This window comes from Necator americanus, chromosome III, assembly GCF_031761385.1.
Source record: "Necator americanus strain Aroian chromosome III, whole genome shotgun sequence".
Taxonomy (NCBI): Eukaryota; Metazoa; Nematoda; class Chromadorea; order Rhabditida; family Ancylostomatidae; genus Necator; species Necator americanus.
Genome location: NC_087373.1, coordinates 39,252,409 through 39,268,943, shown reverse-complemented (window position 1 = coordinate 39,268,943; position 16,535 = coordinate 39,252,409). Strand labels below are relative to the sequence as shown.

Here is a 16,535-nt window from a genome sequence, read left to right as displayed (position 1 = left end):
AATAAAAATAAAACTATGATTCAGGAGACATACTTTCTATAAAAAACAGAAAGAAAGAAAAGAGAATGGTTCGAATGTTGTGGTTGTTCTAAGTAGAAGAAGTATATCTTTCTGGAACAAATGAAAAAGGAGTGACTTTCCGCATTATTCTTCAGAGGGCCGCGTGGATAACACATCGAAGCACAGAACAGTTTTTTTCCCTAGGACAGTTTTTTCCCATCCTTAATATCTACACTAATTTCCCAACCTAAACTGAAAATGATGGTGTCCGAGCCTGAGGGATGCTTTTTACTAAAGCATTTCTGTTAAATAAGCTTTATTTCCAAGAACTGCAGCATCAGTGTCCGATGTAAAACAACAGAAACTTCCCAGCCGTTCGTTCTTTCGAGAAAAAAAAGGAATTAAACAAAACGAAGGATTCATTTAATTTCGTTAGCCACTGCTCTACTTTCAAAACCGGATTGTTTTGTAAGGAATTCTGATTTTTGTATCAGGTGCTCTACGGAAATTAGCTTCGTGATAAACAAAACAGAAATGTTTTCGCTAACTAAGCCATAAGGAAAAAAAGTCACGTAAGGATCACCTCATGGAAATGCTATTTTCTATTTTGAGATCGATTGTGACCTCGTGACTCGTAGCGAACATGCCGCAAAAAATAATAAATGAATGGAATAAGGCTAAACCACTACTATCCTGGAAAACAGCATATTCTCCATAGGCGAAAGAATTCTGTAATGTGAAGTTCCTGTGATGAACAAGGAGATAGTGGTCCTACAGAGAAAAGAACGGTGCCGTTATATTTTACAAGCCTATAACATTTCTACGAGAACCAAAACTGCTAGCTCGGCACTATGCATCGGGATCATATTTGATTTTGCCGAACAATCGCTAAACACCACATGGACGCGATTGCGGATCCTACATTAACCCTTGACGCGCTAATTTTGCTTTTAAATAAAATTCATTGGGATAAGGGTCGTTTTGCCGATCTACCATCTATCGCTGTCATGGTTATTTTTTCTTTCCGAAAATACTCTTCTAGATCAATAGATATCTATTTTACGCGTCTCGTCTATATTGTCGATTTTTCTCTGTTCGTTTCTAGATGGTACCGGGAATATTTCCATTCGTGTCCGATCACGGAAGTACAGTGGCTTCTCGTTTTGCAAGAGATAAGAAAACATCAAATTTTCCTAGCAATGACTTGAAGAGTGAAGAAATTTGACTATTGGATTTAAGGTCTTCCTTCCATACTTTTCTTACTTGGTGGTGACCATAGATGCGATAGTCGGAGCCGGTGCTCTGACCCCTTTCACTTCGTAACGGTTGGGGAAAGGACCTCCTTCACTTTTAAACGGTTGGCGAAATTACCCCCTTCACTTTTGGATGCCTATCGAAAGGACCCCCTTCACTTGAACTGCACCCCATGAGCTGAACCCCCTTCACCTGAGGAGGGTCCGGATTCTCCCTATCGCACCCATGGTGGTGACCCCAACCACTCATGGCTCTAATCCAAAGATCGTCTTCAAACCGCGTCACGTATTCGGCTCACCTTATTTTACTTTCCTTGACAAATATCCCACTGAATTTTCTTGAATACTTACTTCTTAGTTGACCATTTACCATTTTTCCCTGCAGTTTCAGACGTCTAGACCATTCAGTTTCAGTTCTTCTCGCTTCGAAATTTCTCACGGATATATTCGGTATTTTTTAAAATATATTTTACTATGTTTTTCTAGGTTGAATGAACCTTAACACAACTGCCGCTGAAGCGACGGCTTCAACGAAACTCGACGGTCGTGCTTTCGTGGCTGATCTGCAATGGCTTCTAAGTGGTTGTGTTGAGCGTTTCCTCACCGATACCAGTAAATGGTAGGAGATCTGGAATCACTTCTTTTTTTTGCATTTTGATTTCAGTTTCTCCTCTCTTTAGCTAGTTGTAGCAAATTTTATTCTCTATGGCCCTTCGCAATCCTACAGTCTGGTAGGCACTCGAAGGTGCGATCAGGGATTAGTGTGGATCAGCTTTTTCACAATGTCTTTTCTTCCTATCTTTCTGCCTTTATGAAGAAATATTCATTCGTGAGAACAGTTAGCACGTTTCTCCAGTATGCTTTTTGGCAACTGTTTGATCTTTTGCGAACAAGTTGAATTCCTTAGACTTGTGAAAATAGCATAAAATTTGGGTTGCTTTGTTTGGCACCTTTACACGTTTTCTCCGGAAATTAGTTGGTTTTCTTTTTCTTGCAGGATTCTAGAGATTCTGGCATATTGCCCTGAGACATGGGTCCGCCGTTTTGAAGCGTCCGTTGACGTTCCCAGCACAAGCACTTCTGTTTCTGCCTCAGTTAGTTTCGGAAAATTAACCTCGGTGGTTTTTTATTTGTATTTACCACATGTGGTTTGATGTTTGGTTTTAGTGCACTGTTCAATGGCCGGCAGTGACATTGGAAAATCGTAATCTTCTCTTCGGAAAGAACCTTCTGTTGAATCGTGATTTTGCTCGCGCGTCATTCTTTTTACGGAAATCAAAAGATGTGGGACCTGTGGAACGTTTTTTGTACTATTGGAGCAAATATTTGGTGAGTATTAATCAATTTTTACCCTCGCAGAGGTCTTCAAACCACGATCTTTCCACTTTTAGGGTTGTGTACGAACACGTTTGGAAAATGACACCGAAGCTATTGATCGAAAAGCAGTGGAGCACAACGATGATCGAAACTTTGCTGATTTATTACGGGAAATAGGTCGTGAAGATCGAGCATCAGATATTTTCCTGCTTTACCTGTAGGTTTCGCCGTTGTTTTGCCTTCATGTCCACTCTTTATCTAATTGAAATAACTTCAGCGAGGGGAAGATCCAGGCAGCGCTTGGAATCCCGAAAGTAGCTGCTGTAACAATGAAAGAAGTGCTGAAGATGGATTCCCGTTTTTGGCCAGCATGGGAAGAATTAGTTCAGTTAATTCAAAGTGTCGATGAAGTATGCGATTCACTGTTTTTTTCTCATTGTGGTATAATTCTTTAAAAATCAGAAAGATGTAGTTCAGATAGCAACTTGTAAAGCTTTATGCACCCGAAGTCCGGATTTCTCATGGATGCCTGATTGGTTTGAAAGCTTAGCATTGTCTCGATTTCATATGGACAGGTAAGTGTTATAAATAATAATTTTTCACCATAAGCGCTTTTAACTTCAAAGATTTCGGTGTCTTGCATCACGAACTTTTCTTGGAGCTGTGAGAACATTAGGATTAAACCTATTATTTCAACTCCTTACTTTACTTCCTGAGCTCCTGTGAAGGGATTCTGTTGAAAACTATTGATAACTTGACAAATTTCACAAAATAAATCCATAGTTGAAATTTCTTGCATATTCCCAACTATGGAAGAAATATCGGCTACTTCTTCTTTATTAACATAACAGGCTTTTCTCATGAAGTTTTCCCAAGCCACTTCAGACGCTAATGTGATTGAGCCAAAAATAATGACAGTATTCACTTAGAATTATGTACATATTCGTGCATTTTTTTAGTGAGGCGTTGAAGAAAGCCGAGATCTTGGTCTCACGTGGTCTTCCTGGAATTCCCATGATTCTCACTCAAATCGCAGCCTGCTCGAATCATTTGCATGGTGGGTGACCTTTTGTGGCTGTACTTTCTCACGGTTTCCTCTTCGCTAGGGTAGTTTACGTTTTCTTCCGTAGAAAAGGTTGTATGTTGCTCTAATTCAGATCATGAAAAGACTGTCGAAGTATTCAAATCCATACGTGCCATGGACCCGCTTCGAATAGAACATATGAATTTATATTCAGATTCGCTCTATATACGAGTGGAGTGTGTTTCTTCTTTGTGTACTTGTCTAGATTTTTGATTCACAAATGTTTGCAGGGTGATCGTGTACAACTATGTGATCTCGCACATTCTTTCTTTGAAACACACAGATTTTCATTTGAAACGTGTTGTATAGTAGGTGAGAAGGAAGTTTTGCAAGGTTTTTTTTTTGCTGCAAATTCTGTGAGTAGTCACATTTTAGGTAATTATTATGGTCTACGACGGGAAAACGAACAAGCAATTAGATTTTTTCAAAGAGCTCTAAGGTTAAATCCTGGGGTGGCTTCGATTTGGGTACTGGTTGGACATGAATTCATGGAGCTAAAGAATAATGCGGCTGCGTGTATGTCTTATCGGAGAGCCATAGGTGAGTGACCCAGGTTTTTTTTCTTGAAACTTATCCATTACCACTTAAAATGTCTTGGATGTGCTTTTAAATTGCTCATAGTTCTGGTGATTTCATTCGCGTAATTGATTCCGCGAGGCAATAGCACATTGCTCCTTTTAGCACCAACATAAAGCGTCGACTATCCGCTAAAAGTAGAGATTTCCCGAGCATAGAACGTGCGAACATAGTTATCCATGAATTACTGTGCTTGCGCATTGCAGAAGTGTGGGATTCTAGTGCAAAGATTAATCTGATATTGAAATATCATGTTCTATGGTTTTCAGAAGTTGACCCACAGGATTATCGTGGATGGTATGGGCTTGGACAAATGTATGATATTATCAAAATGCCTACGTATTCTCTTTTCTATTACCAACAAGCCCATCTCTGCAAGTGAGAGTTTTCCTCATATCGTTTGCCGTTCAGTAGTCGTTCCAACTATTTGTAGTCTGACATTCTTGGCAGCTATCTGGATTTTCTTACAGTTTGCAATATTTACAGGCCTCAAGACTCAAGAATGCTCGTAGCGTTGGGTGATGTTTATCAGAAGATGGGCCGACTTCGAAACGCTGAAAAGTGTTTCATTTCAGCGTTCAAGTATGGGGATGTGGAAGGCACAGCTTTATGGATGTTGGCTAAGTAAGTTGAAATATTTTAATTGTGTATTTTTTTTTGCTAGTGTTGTGGACATAGGAAGGAAGTGAAGACAAACCTCTTACCTTAGTCTGCCCGCAAAGTTCATAGCACCACCAAAGCCGCAGAGCCGCTAAACTGCGCATCCGCGCAGCTCTTAACTCTGCGGGCAGCCTTACTCATGCTTTTCTACAGTCATACTCAATGAGGTCGGGTCAATTGAGTGATAATGGGGTGGTGATACTCACAGATTATGCAGTGACTAGCCTTCAGGGCAGTTTCAGGCGTGAACTATCTCTGAATATGACTGTAGAATATGAGCCTTCTTTAGTAGAAGAAGTAAATTTTTGGTAGACGAAAAAAAAAGCCAACTAGGACTGACGATAGCTTTTTTTATGCAGTGTACCTGTTGGAGACCTGAATCATAAATCACCTGCGAATACAGTTTTCTGATTTCTTCTCCGGTTTAGACTCTACGAATCTGAGAATCAAATGCAACGAGCAGCACGATCCTACGAAGAATACCTTAGAGAATACCAAGAAATTGAGGTATCCGTTGTTGAGGAGTGTAGTTTGTGCAAATGCTTGCCTTCTGTCTGCATTTTTTCTAAAACTTTAGGAAAGCGATGAAAATGTGGTACATTGCGTGCAATTTCTGGCCAAACATTATCTCGAGCAACGCGATGTGGAGAAAGCTATTTACTATGGACAGAAATGTCTTGAACATGATTCTGTAAGTTTATCTGGGTTATTTTCTGGCCTCTTCCAGCCATAATTCAATCTCGCTATCATTTTACTCTTTGTTTTAGATATCGGAAGAGGGCCGGTTTGTATTGCGAACTGCTGAGGCGATGAAGGAAGAACAAGAGAAGGAGAAAGGCGATGAAGCTCGGCCAATTGACGATTCTTTCAATACAACAGGCTTCGACATCACTCAGGCATCTAGGTAATTGTTAATTTAATTGTTAGTCTTGCTATTTACTTCATATTTAAGTGTTATTACTCTTCAAGTCTTCAATTTGAGGGCTGTAGTATAGAAAAACATGTTCCAAGATTAAAAACTTAAGTCCGTGATTATTAGCGAAGCTTAGCGGACAAAAATATACTTGATAATACAAGTTTTCGCAGCATGAAGTCATTGTTAGTCCTCATTTCAAGAATCAGGTGCAAGGTTCACCGATTAGATTAGTACAAATTAGCCGTAACCGCAAATCTTTAACTTCAAAGTGTGACTATTTAACGGTTGCTGTGATGTAACATTAGTGAGCCTAAGCTGGTTTTTCCTATGAGTTTGAATAGCGCCTCCCAGTACGAGTTTTCTATGGTGTGCAGTTGTTTGTTGTTTAGCTAATGGTTTATGTAACTGCTACCGTTTCAGCATGGGTGGCGACGATTCGGAGATGATGATCTCAGAAGGAGAAGGTGACGAGTCATTCTAATAGATCTTAGAATGGTGTTAAGTCACAAGCACCTCAAATCTTCGGAAAACCAGTCCCGAAGACGTCGCTGATGTGATTCAGAAGTGATTTTGTTGAAATGTGATAACAACTTTTTATTAAGCAGCACTTCCTCAGTTTTGAATTTTCTTTAGAAATTGCTCACTCCTTTCATATGGTGCTCTTACGATGTATAAGCAGTGATGTTGATAAAAAAAAAAGCTGCAAAGGTCATTACCTGAATTTTCTTCTGAATCTGCGTTGAAATAACAATATTCACTGTTTTTTTCTTTGATAAAAAAGTCGACTGGCAGCACGACACGTTGCTCGCCATTGACAGAAGATTGGTATAGGCCACGATTAGATATCCGCAGGTCGTAAGAGGGTGGATGGATCAACCAAGCTCTGTTTCCAAAATGGTTACCAACTGAGGAACATGAGATCAAAGTTATCTAAACCTCTTGCTACGGTCTAATACAAGATATCTCTTGATTCTGTAAGCTTATTTATGTCTATCATTTTATATAAACGATATCTGCGTTTCAGTTGATCTGCTGCTGCACCTCAAGCGTGCAGGTATCACAGATCGCTAGCAGAGATTATCCCTGAGGTCCAGAAACTATCGAGGCGTTAAACTGACGGCCGAAGCTGATCTCAAGCCCTCACTCGGTTTGTTCTCCACAGCGCTTCTTACTATGGATGAATATCAGCCAAGAAAAACCTGTTGTAAACATTCTAGAATGCGTATCTCCACCTGATACTGTACCTCTGTGTCTCCCGAATTCACATAGAAGAAAAATGTAAAGCGTCACGACACATAAGACATCAATAACATTAAATTTTACTAGACAAGCTTATAAACAAAATAATTATGCATCGTTATCAAGACTCATAGGATCCGGTAGTGATAATGATGTAGAACGTGGCAGATTTCAAACAATTACCTACAACATAGAGTAAGCGACTAGTTATTATACATTGAACTACTGGTCACTCGATAACAATCAAAGCACTAAGTTTAAGAGTGGAGAGACGCGAAATGAGAACCGGAAGATGGGATAATGGGATGTTCCATAATCGGCGTACCAATCAATTCTGTACCATTTCTCAGCCAGTTCCCGAACCTCCTGTTTACCTCCTGTTTCGAATATTCTTACAATTACTGATATATCCGTGTTCTTTCAAGAAATCCAAAACAGGAGCAGAATATTCGGGAAGGAGCATTGACCAGTACATAAATCTTGCTTATTTATGATTGATTAGCCAATTATGGGACACGCTGCACGCATGATGAAGCACGCCCGTATAAAAAGAGCACTCGGTTGAGTCGTCAAGTGAAAATGCAACAAGATGTAAATTCAGAATATGTTTTACGATGATCTACTAGCACACAAGCATCTCAAAAAGTCACATGTCGATCGATAATCTTATTGAAGGCGCTCTGGATTCGGAAGTTCACAGATAAAGCTAACTTCCAAACAGCAGCACCACTTCTAGACATCATTCAACATATCTTGAGTAGTCGTAGTTATGTTACCATAACTTTAGAGCTACGGTAGTCCTCAGTGGTCAAACTGCCTTCACTTCCTCTTTGACGCCGCCCATGGAATTTTGAGATGGTGAGTTGCTTATGAGTGCTTGTTCAATAATAGCGCTGGGAATACCTCCAACCGTTTTGGGCTGAAAAAAAGTCTGCAATATTCAAAGATGTACAATAACTACAATATATAATAACAATAACTGAAATAACCGGAAGCAGCCGCATTCTTACGCATGAACTGAATAATAGAGCAAATATATCTTTAAAAAAGTAGCAGAAATGTGAAACATAATCAATAACAGAGATAACCTGAGTCTAAAAACACTTAATTGATATAAGGTGTACCGAATTTTGTGCTGCAGCAGGAAGCGGTGTCCACTGTAAACGGCCTGCTCTGTAGTCAGCGACAAACTCCTCCAGCACTGCATCCGATACATCCGGTCGATCGCATACACATAATTGCCCTGCTAATCCATCTACGATGCATATTAAAGGCAATTCAACATCTCCGAGTCCGAGAATAGATTCCAGAATCTGAATAATGGATATCTAGAACTATTTGTGGCTAAAGCATATGCAACATACGTGGTCACATATCGGATCTTCGCCGGTGTAGAGAAGCTGAAGCGGGTCCGCCTGGGGAGGGATTGGGAGGTCCGATCCTGTCGAGCTAAAATATCTATCACGAGCATACGCATTGAGGGAGATGATGAGAGCGTGAAAAGAGAGGGTAAACCGTCGAAAAAGCTCGCTTACCTGCACTCTTCGCTACTCGCCGACTTCATCAGCAGTCCATTACCCGTTTCCGCATTTTCGTCCGTTTTCTTTTCCGTCTCTTCTAGTCTACGTTCTTCAATTTTAATCCTTTCCTCGAATAGTCGTTTTGATAGTGAATCCATAACAGACAAAGAGAACTGAATGTCATCCGGCGAGCCTTCTGGAAAAACGAGAAGATTAGCGCATCTGAGAGGTTTAGGTCGCTGATCATTGACTTACCTGTGAAAAGAATAAGTGATGGTTCATCTCTCAATCGGCATACGGTATATTCGTTAAGCTCATAAAGTGGTCTTGTTCCCCAGGGAAAATATCGTCCAGCTGGATCTTCGAGCAAAGAGGATCTCCCATGGTTCGTGATAACTCGTCCACTTTCGTCAAGAAGAATCAACGAAGGAATCCCTAAGGGGATGAGATTAAAACAGTAAAATTTGTGGGAAAAAGGATTTTAAAAAACGATTAAGAGGACTCTGGCAACGCTTTTCATAATGTCTGCATTTTTTTTAGAACATGAACTTCTTAAACATTTAAACAGTATTCTACTTAGGAAAGTTTTCCTTTTTCCTCGAATTTTAAGAGAGAATAGGGTAAGGAGAGGGGAAGACAGCCAAATACTAACCACTGATGTTGTAAACCCTTGTCAAAGCGAGAGTCCTTGCAGGATCGTAGCTAAAAGCTGGCCAGGGCATCTGAAATAGATTCGGACACTAAAATCTACACATTATACTTCATAGACTTCCTCGTACCTGCTCAATAAAATGATCGAAAGCTTCTTGAGATCTATCCGAAGAGCAGAAAATAATCTCCAACGAGATTCCATTCTTTTTCATTTGTTCATAGACAGGAACTAGTTGCTTTACCCATTGTCTGCACGGTGGACACTGCAATTAAAACAATAAAAGCGATTTTGAAGATTAAATAAATTTGTAATTGAGAATAATGACAATTAATTCGGAAAAGATAAGAAAGTGAAACTTTAAGAAAAGAAATAAATAAAGGCAAGAAATCAACAAGGTTCATGATAAATCAGTATCCACCAGTACATTCTCTTTAAAACCTACCCATTGTGCTCCGAACAACAGTCCTCGTACTGTAGCCTTTATTATAGAAAAGTCTGACGTTTCCACTGCTCCATTTACGCGTTTTAGCACATTTCCCTGAAGGACCTCGGCAGCTGTCGGAGGCCACCTGTAAGAAAAATTTGACCGCTTGGAAAAATCTCTATACAGCTCCAAAAAATGTTCCTCTCCCATTTCTAGGATTTTTTTTTATTGTCTAATAACAAGAATCTAATTGACACTCTTATCGGAAACCCACCAAGGGAATGAAGTTCCATTCACATCATCTGCTAATAACCGTCGACCCTCGGTTGTGACCACAGTTCTTGACACCGTATCAACAATAATCAGCGAAGGCGGGAACTCAAAACCCAGTGCACGGAGCAGGCGGCTCTGGAGAGTAATGTTATTTATCTCAGCAAATTATCAACAACCGAGAGAAGTCACCTACCTTGGTTGCCAGCAGCTGTGGCGCGTAGACGTACCAACCAGGCTGTGCCAACTGCGAAGACCCAGTTTCCTCAGAATTCGACCGATAGTCAGTATCCACAAGAACAACTGATATCAATGCCGGATCACCGTTAACACTGCCCTCCTTCTTCTTTTTCTTTTTCATGCTGAAGAACCGTCTAATGCGGGCCGGTGAACTGAAAATGGAGCTAGCAGTAGATTCATACGTTACTTGTTAGCAATAAATAACTGATGTAGTTGATCTACATCCGTAGAGAAGCCTGCAAACTATAAACGAGTTCACAAAAGAAAAGTAATGGAGATGCTAAGAGGAACAGAATTGTGAATTCCGGTAGGAACTGATTTGCTCACTCATCCTACTCATAATCGCACAGTTAAATCAGGGTCTTTATATTCATATACAAGTCCGGTACCAATTTATCGACCCCGGAGGGGTAAACGGCTTGGTTTGCAATAGGAGGATATATGCAATATGCAAAAGGGGGAGGTAGGGAGAGGGGGAGGAGTGGAATTCGAACCTTTCACCACAACAAAAGCTTTATCTTTCCTGAAACAAGGAAAGATAAACAGCTGAGGGATTAATGGAACGCGAGGGTGAAAAAATATTGGTCTCGTACCTTTGCTGGTTTCTTTTCGCTACCCCTTTCTTTTCAAAAAAAAAGAAGAAAAAACAGAAAATTAGAAACTATGTTGTCACATATATGTGACTATGTAGCTAACAATTTTCATCCTATAGGATTGGAGTTCTGTTCTCTTCGTATCGCTTCCACGGTCTATAATCAAAGTCAGCAGCCAGACCCTCCTAACCGTCGGGCTCAACTTTCAACTCATCTCGACCACCTCAACCAACAGTCGATCAACTAGCAACTTCCGCTTAAAAGTCGCCGCTGTGCTTGGCTTCGTTATCGCGTTGTGCAATCAGCGGCGGTGAATCCATCATTTAGTGGCGGTTCGCTTTGAACTGCACACCCCACGTCACCATCATCGATTCTCACAGCATTCACTCACAAAGAGGTATTAGATTAGCACTTAGTCGAGAATAGACACCTTTTTTTGTGAAAGAAAGGATTATTTTGTAGCCGTAAAAAGATCTACAGAGTTGATTCAACTACCCTAAAGTGCATAGCTAAACTACCTAAAAAAAAACCTTTTTATACGCTTTCCTTATTTCATTGCTTTATTTCTACACGAGAATGACTCTGCTCAATGTTCCCTAGTTTTCCTCTCCGATATATAGTGATTTTTCCTCTATTTTCTAACTTTTCAATAATTATACTATGCTCTATCTTCAGCAACAAAAATGACGAATTAACTTTTCTTCACTAATTACCTATGCGATGAACAATTAAATTAGAATGACTGGATCGAATAGCGATCTAGAGAGGAAGAAATGGCATACATACTCTCATTGTAAGTGAATGCATGAAGAATACTCAAATTTAAAATCACTAACTAAAATTTTATCAATTTTTCTACAAACTTTATTCTGTTACGTGTAAAAAAACTAAAGTTAAAATTAGATGTAAAAATCTAAAAAAAGGTAATTGGAAAGTACGTGCGTGTAAATATCCTTACTGTTATGCAAACAAATTACAGAGGTGCGCACTTGAGCCGCGCCCATTGATGCTTCTAATATTTTCAACATAAGGACAACAAATTAACGTGGAACAGGTAGACGAGACGAAGAAACACCGAGTTCCTGTCACTTAGGAATCACGACGTAAATTAATTATGGAGGAGGTAAAATCCAAAACCATATCAGAGCACTCCTTCACTAACAATTCCGAACATTTGTAAGAAAATAATCTTAAAATGTTTCAGTTCATAAGAATCTTAGATTTTCTTGCTAAAATGGAACTATTTTCAATAGAATTTCAATGGTTTCATCTTTCCTCAAATGCTTTCCCTGCCGCCATTTATACCTCTCTACCTCTGAAACCAAAGTAGAAGCCCATTTTATTGTAACGTAATGCGATACAGCTACAACTGCTCAAATGTCTGCCTTCGAAATAGCAATGACGTGAAGCTGCAGCCAGCAACCATTCTTTTCTTTTCGCGTTTATCACAAAAACGCGCCCATAAACAAGTAAAGGCTAATGAAATCCTAATTTCCTTTGAGACGATGGCTGGTAGATGGTCAAGCTGCTCCCAAACAGCTGCGACTGCACTTGACACAGTTTCACAACAGGCGCAAGCATAAATAAGCCATGTTTTTTCTTTCTGTTTATGAGGTCAAACTTCACCAACACACTGTGTTTGCTGCTCGGAGATTAGGATGAAATTTGATACAGGATTATCCATTATTTTCACTGCTCAGTACTTTTGAAGGAACTACCGAAATACATAGGATAGAACAAACTATTTTTCCGGAAGTGAAAGTGTGAAGATATGTTTATCACCTGACATACAGTAATAAATCCATGGATTTGTAGCTAGAAACAATTACTTGCAGTTACGGTCATAGCAAGCTATAAGCTCTGGAAATGAAAAAGTCATTGAATAGCTGTCGAGAAAATACCGAATTCGGATATTTTACTAGCAAAAAATGTAAAAAAAGGAGAAAAACTCCTTTGTAGAAATTAGAATTGTTCTTGAGCCAATTAGGATTTCAGTAAATTTTAGTTAAGTAGTGCATATTTTCTCACTTGTGAGAGAAAGAAATAAATGGTAAAATCAAATAACTTTAACACTTTCCATATTTTTTTTCCGCAAAACTAAATCTGTCCAGAAATTTCTAGCCACCCCCCCCCCCCCCATACGCGGTAAAAATCTGATTATAATACGACAGGTGTACCTCACAAAAAATAGATTTGTAAAAAAAATCTTTACTGCAGTCCAAACACATGTAATACCTCGCGCAAGGAAATGCATTCGTACATATTTTCCCCATTGTCTACCCAAGAGACTGATGGTGGGTGGGCATGGCGCACTACTGCGGAGCTCACAAACCAGATCGGTGACTCTCAGCGGTACACATAAAATCAAAACGAAGCCGATTCGCTTTTGTTCGACTAGTTCTGACGATCAATTAGGAAATAAAAGTGGTTCGGTTCCGCACAGGTCTGTTACGAAAAAAAAAACTGCGTTGTGAACGTAAACCAGGAGGAGCATTTACGTTTAAAGAAGCACTCGTTACTTCGTGTAACCTTGCCCAACATCAAAAACAGTTTCTGAATAAATCACGAATAAAAATCAGTTTTGAGAAGGAAGAATGTCCTGCTTTTCTTCTCTAGATTTTATTACTACTATGGTTTTTTTTTATATAAGAGTCTAATTATACCATCGGGATTAGTGTTAAGGAGAACAAGGATTAGTGTTCTTACGGCGCTGAAAAGAAGCTTGCCTTAGTAGCAGACGGAAAAAGAAAACTTTAAGGAGATAAGGATAGGATAAGAGTTTGATATCGTTACTGTGATGATGCAGTTCTTTCTACATAACCAAAAAGAATTTCTAATTCGACCGATCTAATCCAGCATCGTTTTAAATCGTATGGCTTAAAGCTATTGAAAGGTCACTGCACATAGTTTATACGACAGCCCTTTGTTTACAAAATAAATTATGAATCCAATGGCAAACAAACTCTGAATAGAGCAAATGTGAGACTCACTACTCATGAGACGTGTTGAAATTTACTTATAAAATTACTTGCAGTAATTACAAAAAATATCCTTGAAAAAGCATCCTATGCGTGAAATGGTGAGCTCTAAAATCTAATGAGCAGAATGAAAGAAACTATTCAATGCGAATTGATTAAAAACTTGTATAGAGAAGAAATATTCTTTGTTTTAAATAATAAAAGGATATCAAAGGAAAAAAAAAACAATTCATAGCAGCACTCACTTCTGTGCCTTGTCCTTCTCGCCTCTCTCATTCTTTTTCTTAATCATATTATCGAGTTTCAAGCTTAGGTCTGCTCCTTTCGCGCCAGCAGTTAGGAAAAACACGACATATTGGCTATTATTCATCACGTGATCAAGTGTAACCAGCAGAGAAGGATCATCTCTCGCCTGTAAGTACAAATATTCACATTAAATAGCTTCGAACGTTTGAAGAAGCCACTTCACTGACTGGTTTTCCCTGCAGAACCTTCACCAGCGACGCATTTCGAAAGCAACTCTCATAAAGCTCGTCAAATGACATCTGAAATGATGTCAAATAAAAGAGTCGGACATGTGGTCGTCGCACTTGCGGCACGGACATGACAGGCAAAATATAGAGGAAGGATAGCGGATGGTTCACAACAGAGCGAGAGCGATAGGACAAAACTAGCAGTGATTTGCACCAACGGTCTTGGAATATTCAAAAGAAAAAAAAAGAAGAGAAACAACGTTGATTGAATCGTAAGAGAAGTAATTCTTAGTGTTGGACATGGAAAAAAAAACCAAAAAAAAAACCCAAAGGATAAAAATGGGAATCATAGAAATATGTCACTTCAGACATATGAAAATGAAACCAATAAACTTTTGGTGTTAACAAAAAGAAAAGTCAGTTATAGCTTGGAAAATAAGGAGCTGACAAGAAAAATAAACATATGAACGTAAAAAAATTCATTGCTTTGGTGAAGGCAGTGAGGAAGGGATTTGGAATTTCAGCAAAGAGAAAACGCATCGAAACTCGTGGAAAATGACAGTTTTGCATAAATTGCATTCGTGATGAGCTTTAAACAAGCCGAACTCACGGAACAGCACATCAAACTGCGTTTAAAATGTCTAAAGCGCATGTGACAAATGTATGATGTCGTGGACAGATGCTGCTGGTGCTTTAATCTCGTTCGTTCCCAGTTCAAAGCGTTCATTTCAAAGCTGTGCAACAAAAAAAGACCATGCAAAGAAATGTTGAGTAGAATTTCTTGTTACAAATTTATTTGATTTGAATTTATGTGGAAAAGCTTCAGAACGAAAACTGCAAAGGGAAACAATATGAACTGAACACACTGGCGCCCATTTTCTGTGAACTTTGTCCTGAATTATCAACCATATGAAAAGTTAGATCCAGTCAATCTCCAAGAACGGTACGCAGTGAGCTTCTTTGCAATGAAAAAAAGAAGGAAAAATTACAAAAACAAGAGAAGAGGAAGAGAAAGAAAAAAAAACAGGAGAATCCTGTCATTCCCTAAGACGGGTCTGATAACATCAACAACATCAATCCTAGATTGCACGGATGGACCAGGAGTGCGAAACTATAACGACCGTACCGTAAAAACTGCATCATATCGTCGATAAGTGAGTGTCAAACAGACCTTCTCCGAACACCAAACGCAAACAACGACTCGATCAATAACATGGGAACTACTGTGGGAAGTGCAATGAATTTACTTTTTTTTTGAAAGAAGCAGTTCTTAAGAAAAGGGAAAAAAACAACAATTTATGGAAATTCTTTCGTAAATGGTTCCGTCAACGGAACAACGAAAGTACAAAGGCTCTTCGGACAATACAACGTCTTGTCCTTTGCTCAAAGCCGTTGTACTTTTCCGAAATTATTGAAATGAATAAAATGGAAGGAATTATTATGATTTCGTCATCTTTTTCAAACAAATTCAACGCAGTTATAAGAAAACAAAATTTAAGGTGAATAAATTTGATTGATGTGATTTTAATATACGAAATGAGACACAAAATCAAAAAATAAACCGGAAATCAATACTGCACAGGTCGAATGCTCTCAATCTTCGCATGATTTTTCAATTTTGGTACTTCTATTACTCCTGTAGTTATCAAGCATCAGTGACTAATAAAATAAACTCAAAACAAACCATGTGAGACTAAACCAACAAACTCAATCCTATGAAGAGGTAGAACTGCTGTATCCAGCAGAATATTTTAAGGGGCAACACTTCAAGTAAGCCCATGTAACGAGCGTTGAATGCGTTATAGCATGCATAAGTAGCAAAAAAAGAGCGAGAAAAAAAAAACTGTGCGTCACAAATTTCCGTGAAAAGTGCTTAAGATAAAAAAGAACACCGTTATTGAGTTATGCACTACTTTGTCAGGATTTTTCTCCTCAGGAAAGGGAATAAAGTTTCTAAAAATCTAAGAATTAAGTATCAACATCATTTGTCATAAACAACACACCTCTGCATCAAGCTTCAATTATATGCAGAGGTTTTCTTTACTGAAACAAATGCGTGTAGTTTTGTGATCTCCTGAGCTTAGTCTAAGAAGGGTGCCGTTTCTTTCCCGCCCATTTTTGTTATTGATCAGCAGTTAGGGAACTGATCGCAACATATTACAGAAATATGTCAATCTCAAAATGATGTTTTCCTGGTGTTTAATTACCATAAAGTATATGTAATGACATTAAGCATCTATTCACTGCATTCACTAGTTTTTTTTAGAGTATTTAAATTCCTTCCACTTGCATTTGCTATGTAAACAAGTTCTTAATAAAACAACAATAAAATAAATTCAC

The 16,535-nt window shown here is 38.8% G+C and overlaps 2 protein-coding genes across 2 annotated transcripts; one reads left to right on the top strand and one right to left on the bottom strand.

The window, feature by feature from the left end:
* Positions 1 to 1,744: 1,744 nt before the first annotated feature.
* Positions 1,745 to 6,287, top strand: RB195_012355 (uncharacterized protein; the record flags this gene model as incomplete). The annotated part of the gene is made up of 16 exons (XM_064194167.1): positions 1,745 to 1,872; positions 2,251 to 2,347; positions 2,421 to 2,582; positions 2,645 to 2,787; positions 2,848 to 2,980; positions 3,048 to 3,145; positions 3,530 to 3,627; positions 3,728 to 3,825; positions 3,885 to 3,966; positions 4,030 to 4,194; positions 4,500 to 4,608; positions 4,717 to 4,854; positions 5,319 to 5,397; positions 5,468 to 5,581; positions 5,658 to 5,794; positions 6,227 to 6,287. The coding sequence occupies 16 exons, from the start codon at positions 1,745 to 1,747 to the stop codon at positions 6,285 to 6,287; spliced, it is 1,842 nt and encodes a 613-aa protein (XP_064051750.1).
* Positions 6,288 to 7,853: 1,566 nt separating this feature from the next.
* Positions 7,854 to 14,267, bottom strand: RB195_012354 (uncharacterized protein; the record flags this gene model as incomplete). The annotated part of the gene is made up of 12 exons (XM_064194166.1): positions 7,854 to 7,964; positions 8,170 to 8,358; positions 8,410 to 8,494; positions 8,581 to 8,761; positions 8,821 to 9,000; positions 9,218 to 9,287; positions 9,345 to 9,479; positions 9,660 to 9,786; positions 9,916 to 10,049; positions 10,108 to 10,303; positions 13,968 to 14,134; positions 14,196 to 14,267. 12 exons carry the CDS (start codon positions 14,265 to 14,267, stop codon positions 7,854 to 7,856), a joined length of 1,647 nt encoding a protein of 548 aa, XP_064051749.1.
* Between the last annotated feature and the right edge of the window lie 2,268 nt (positions 14,268 to 16,535).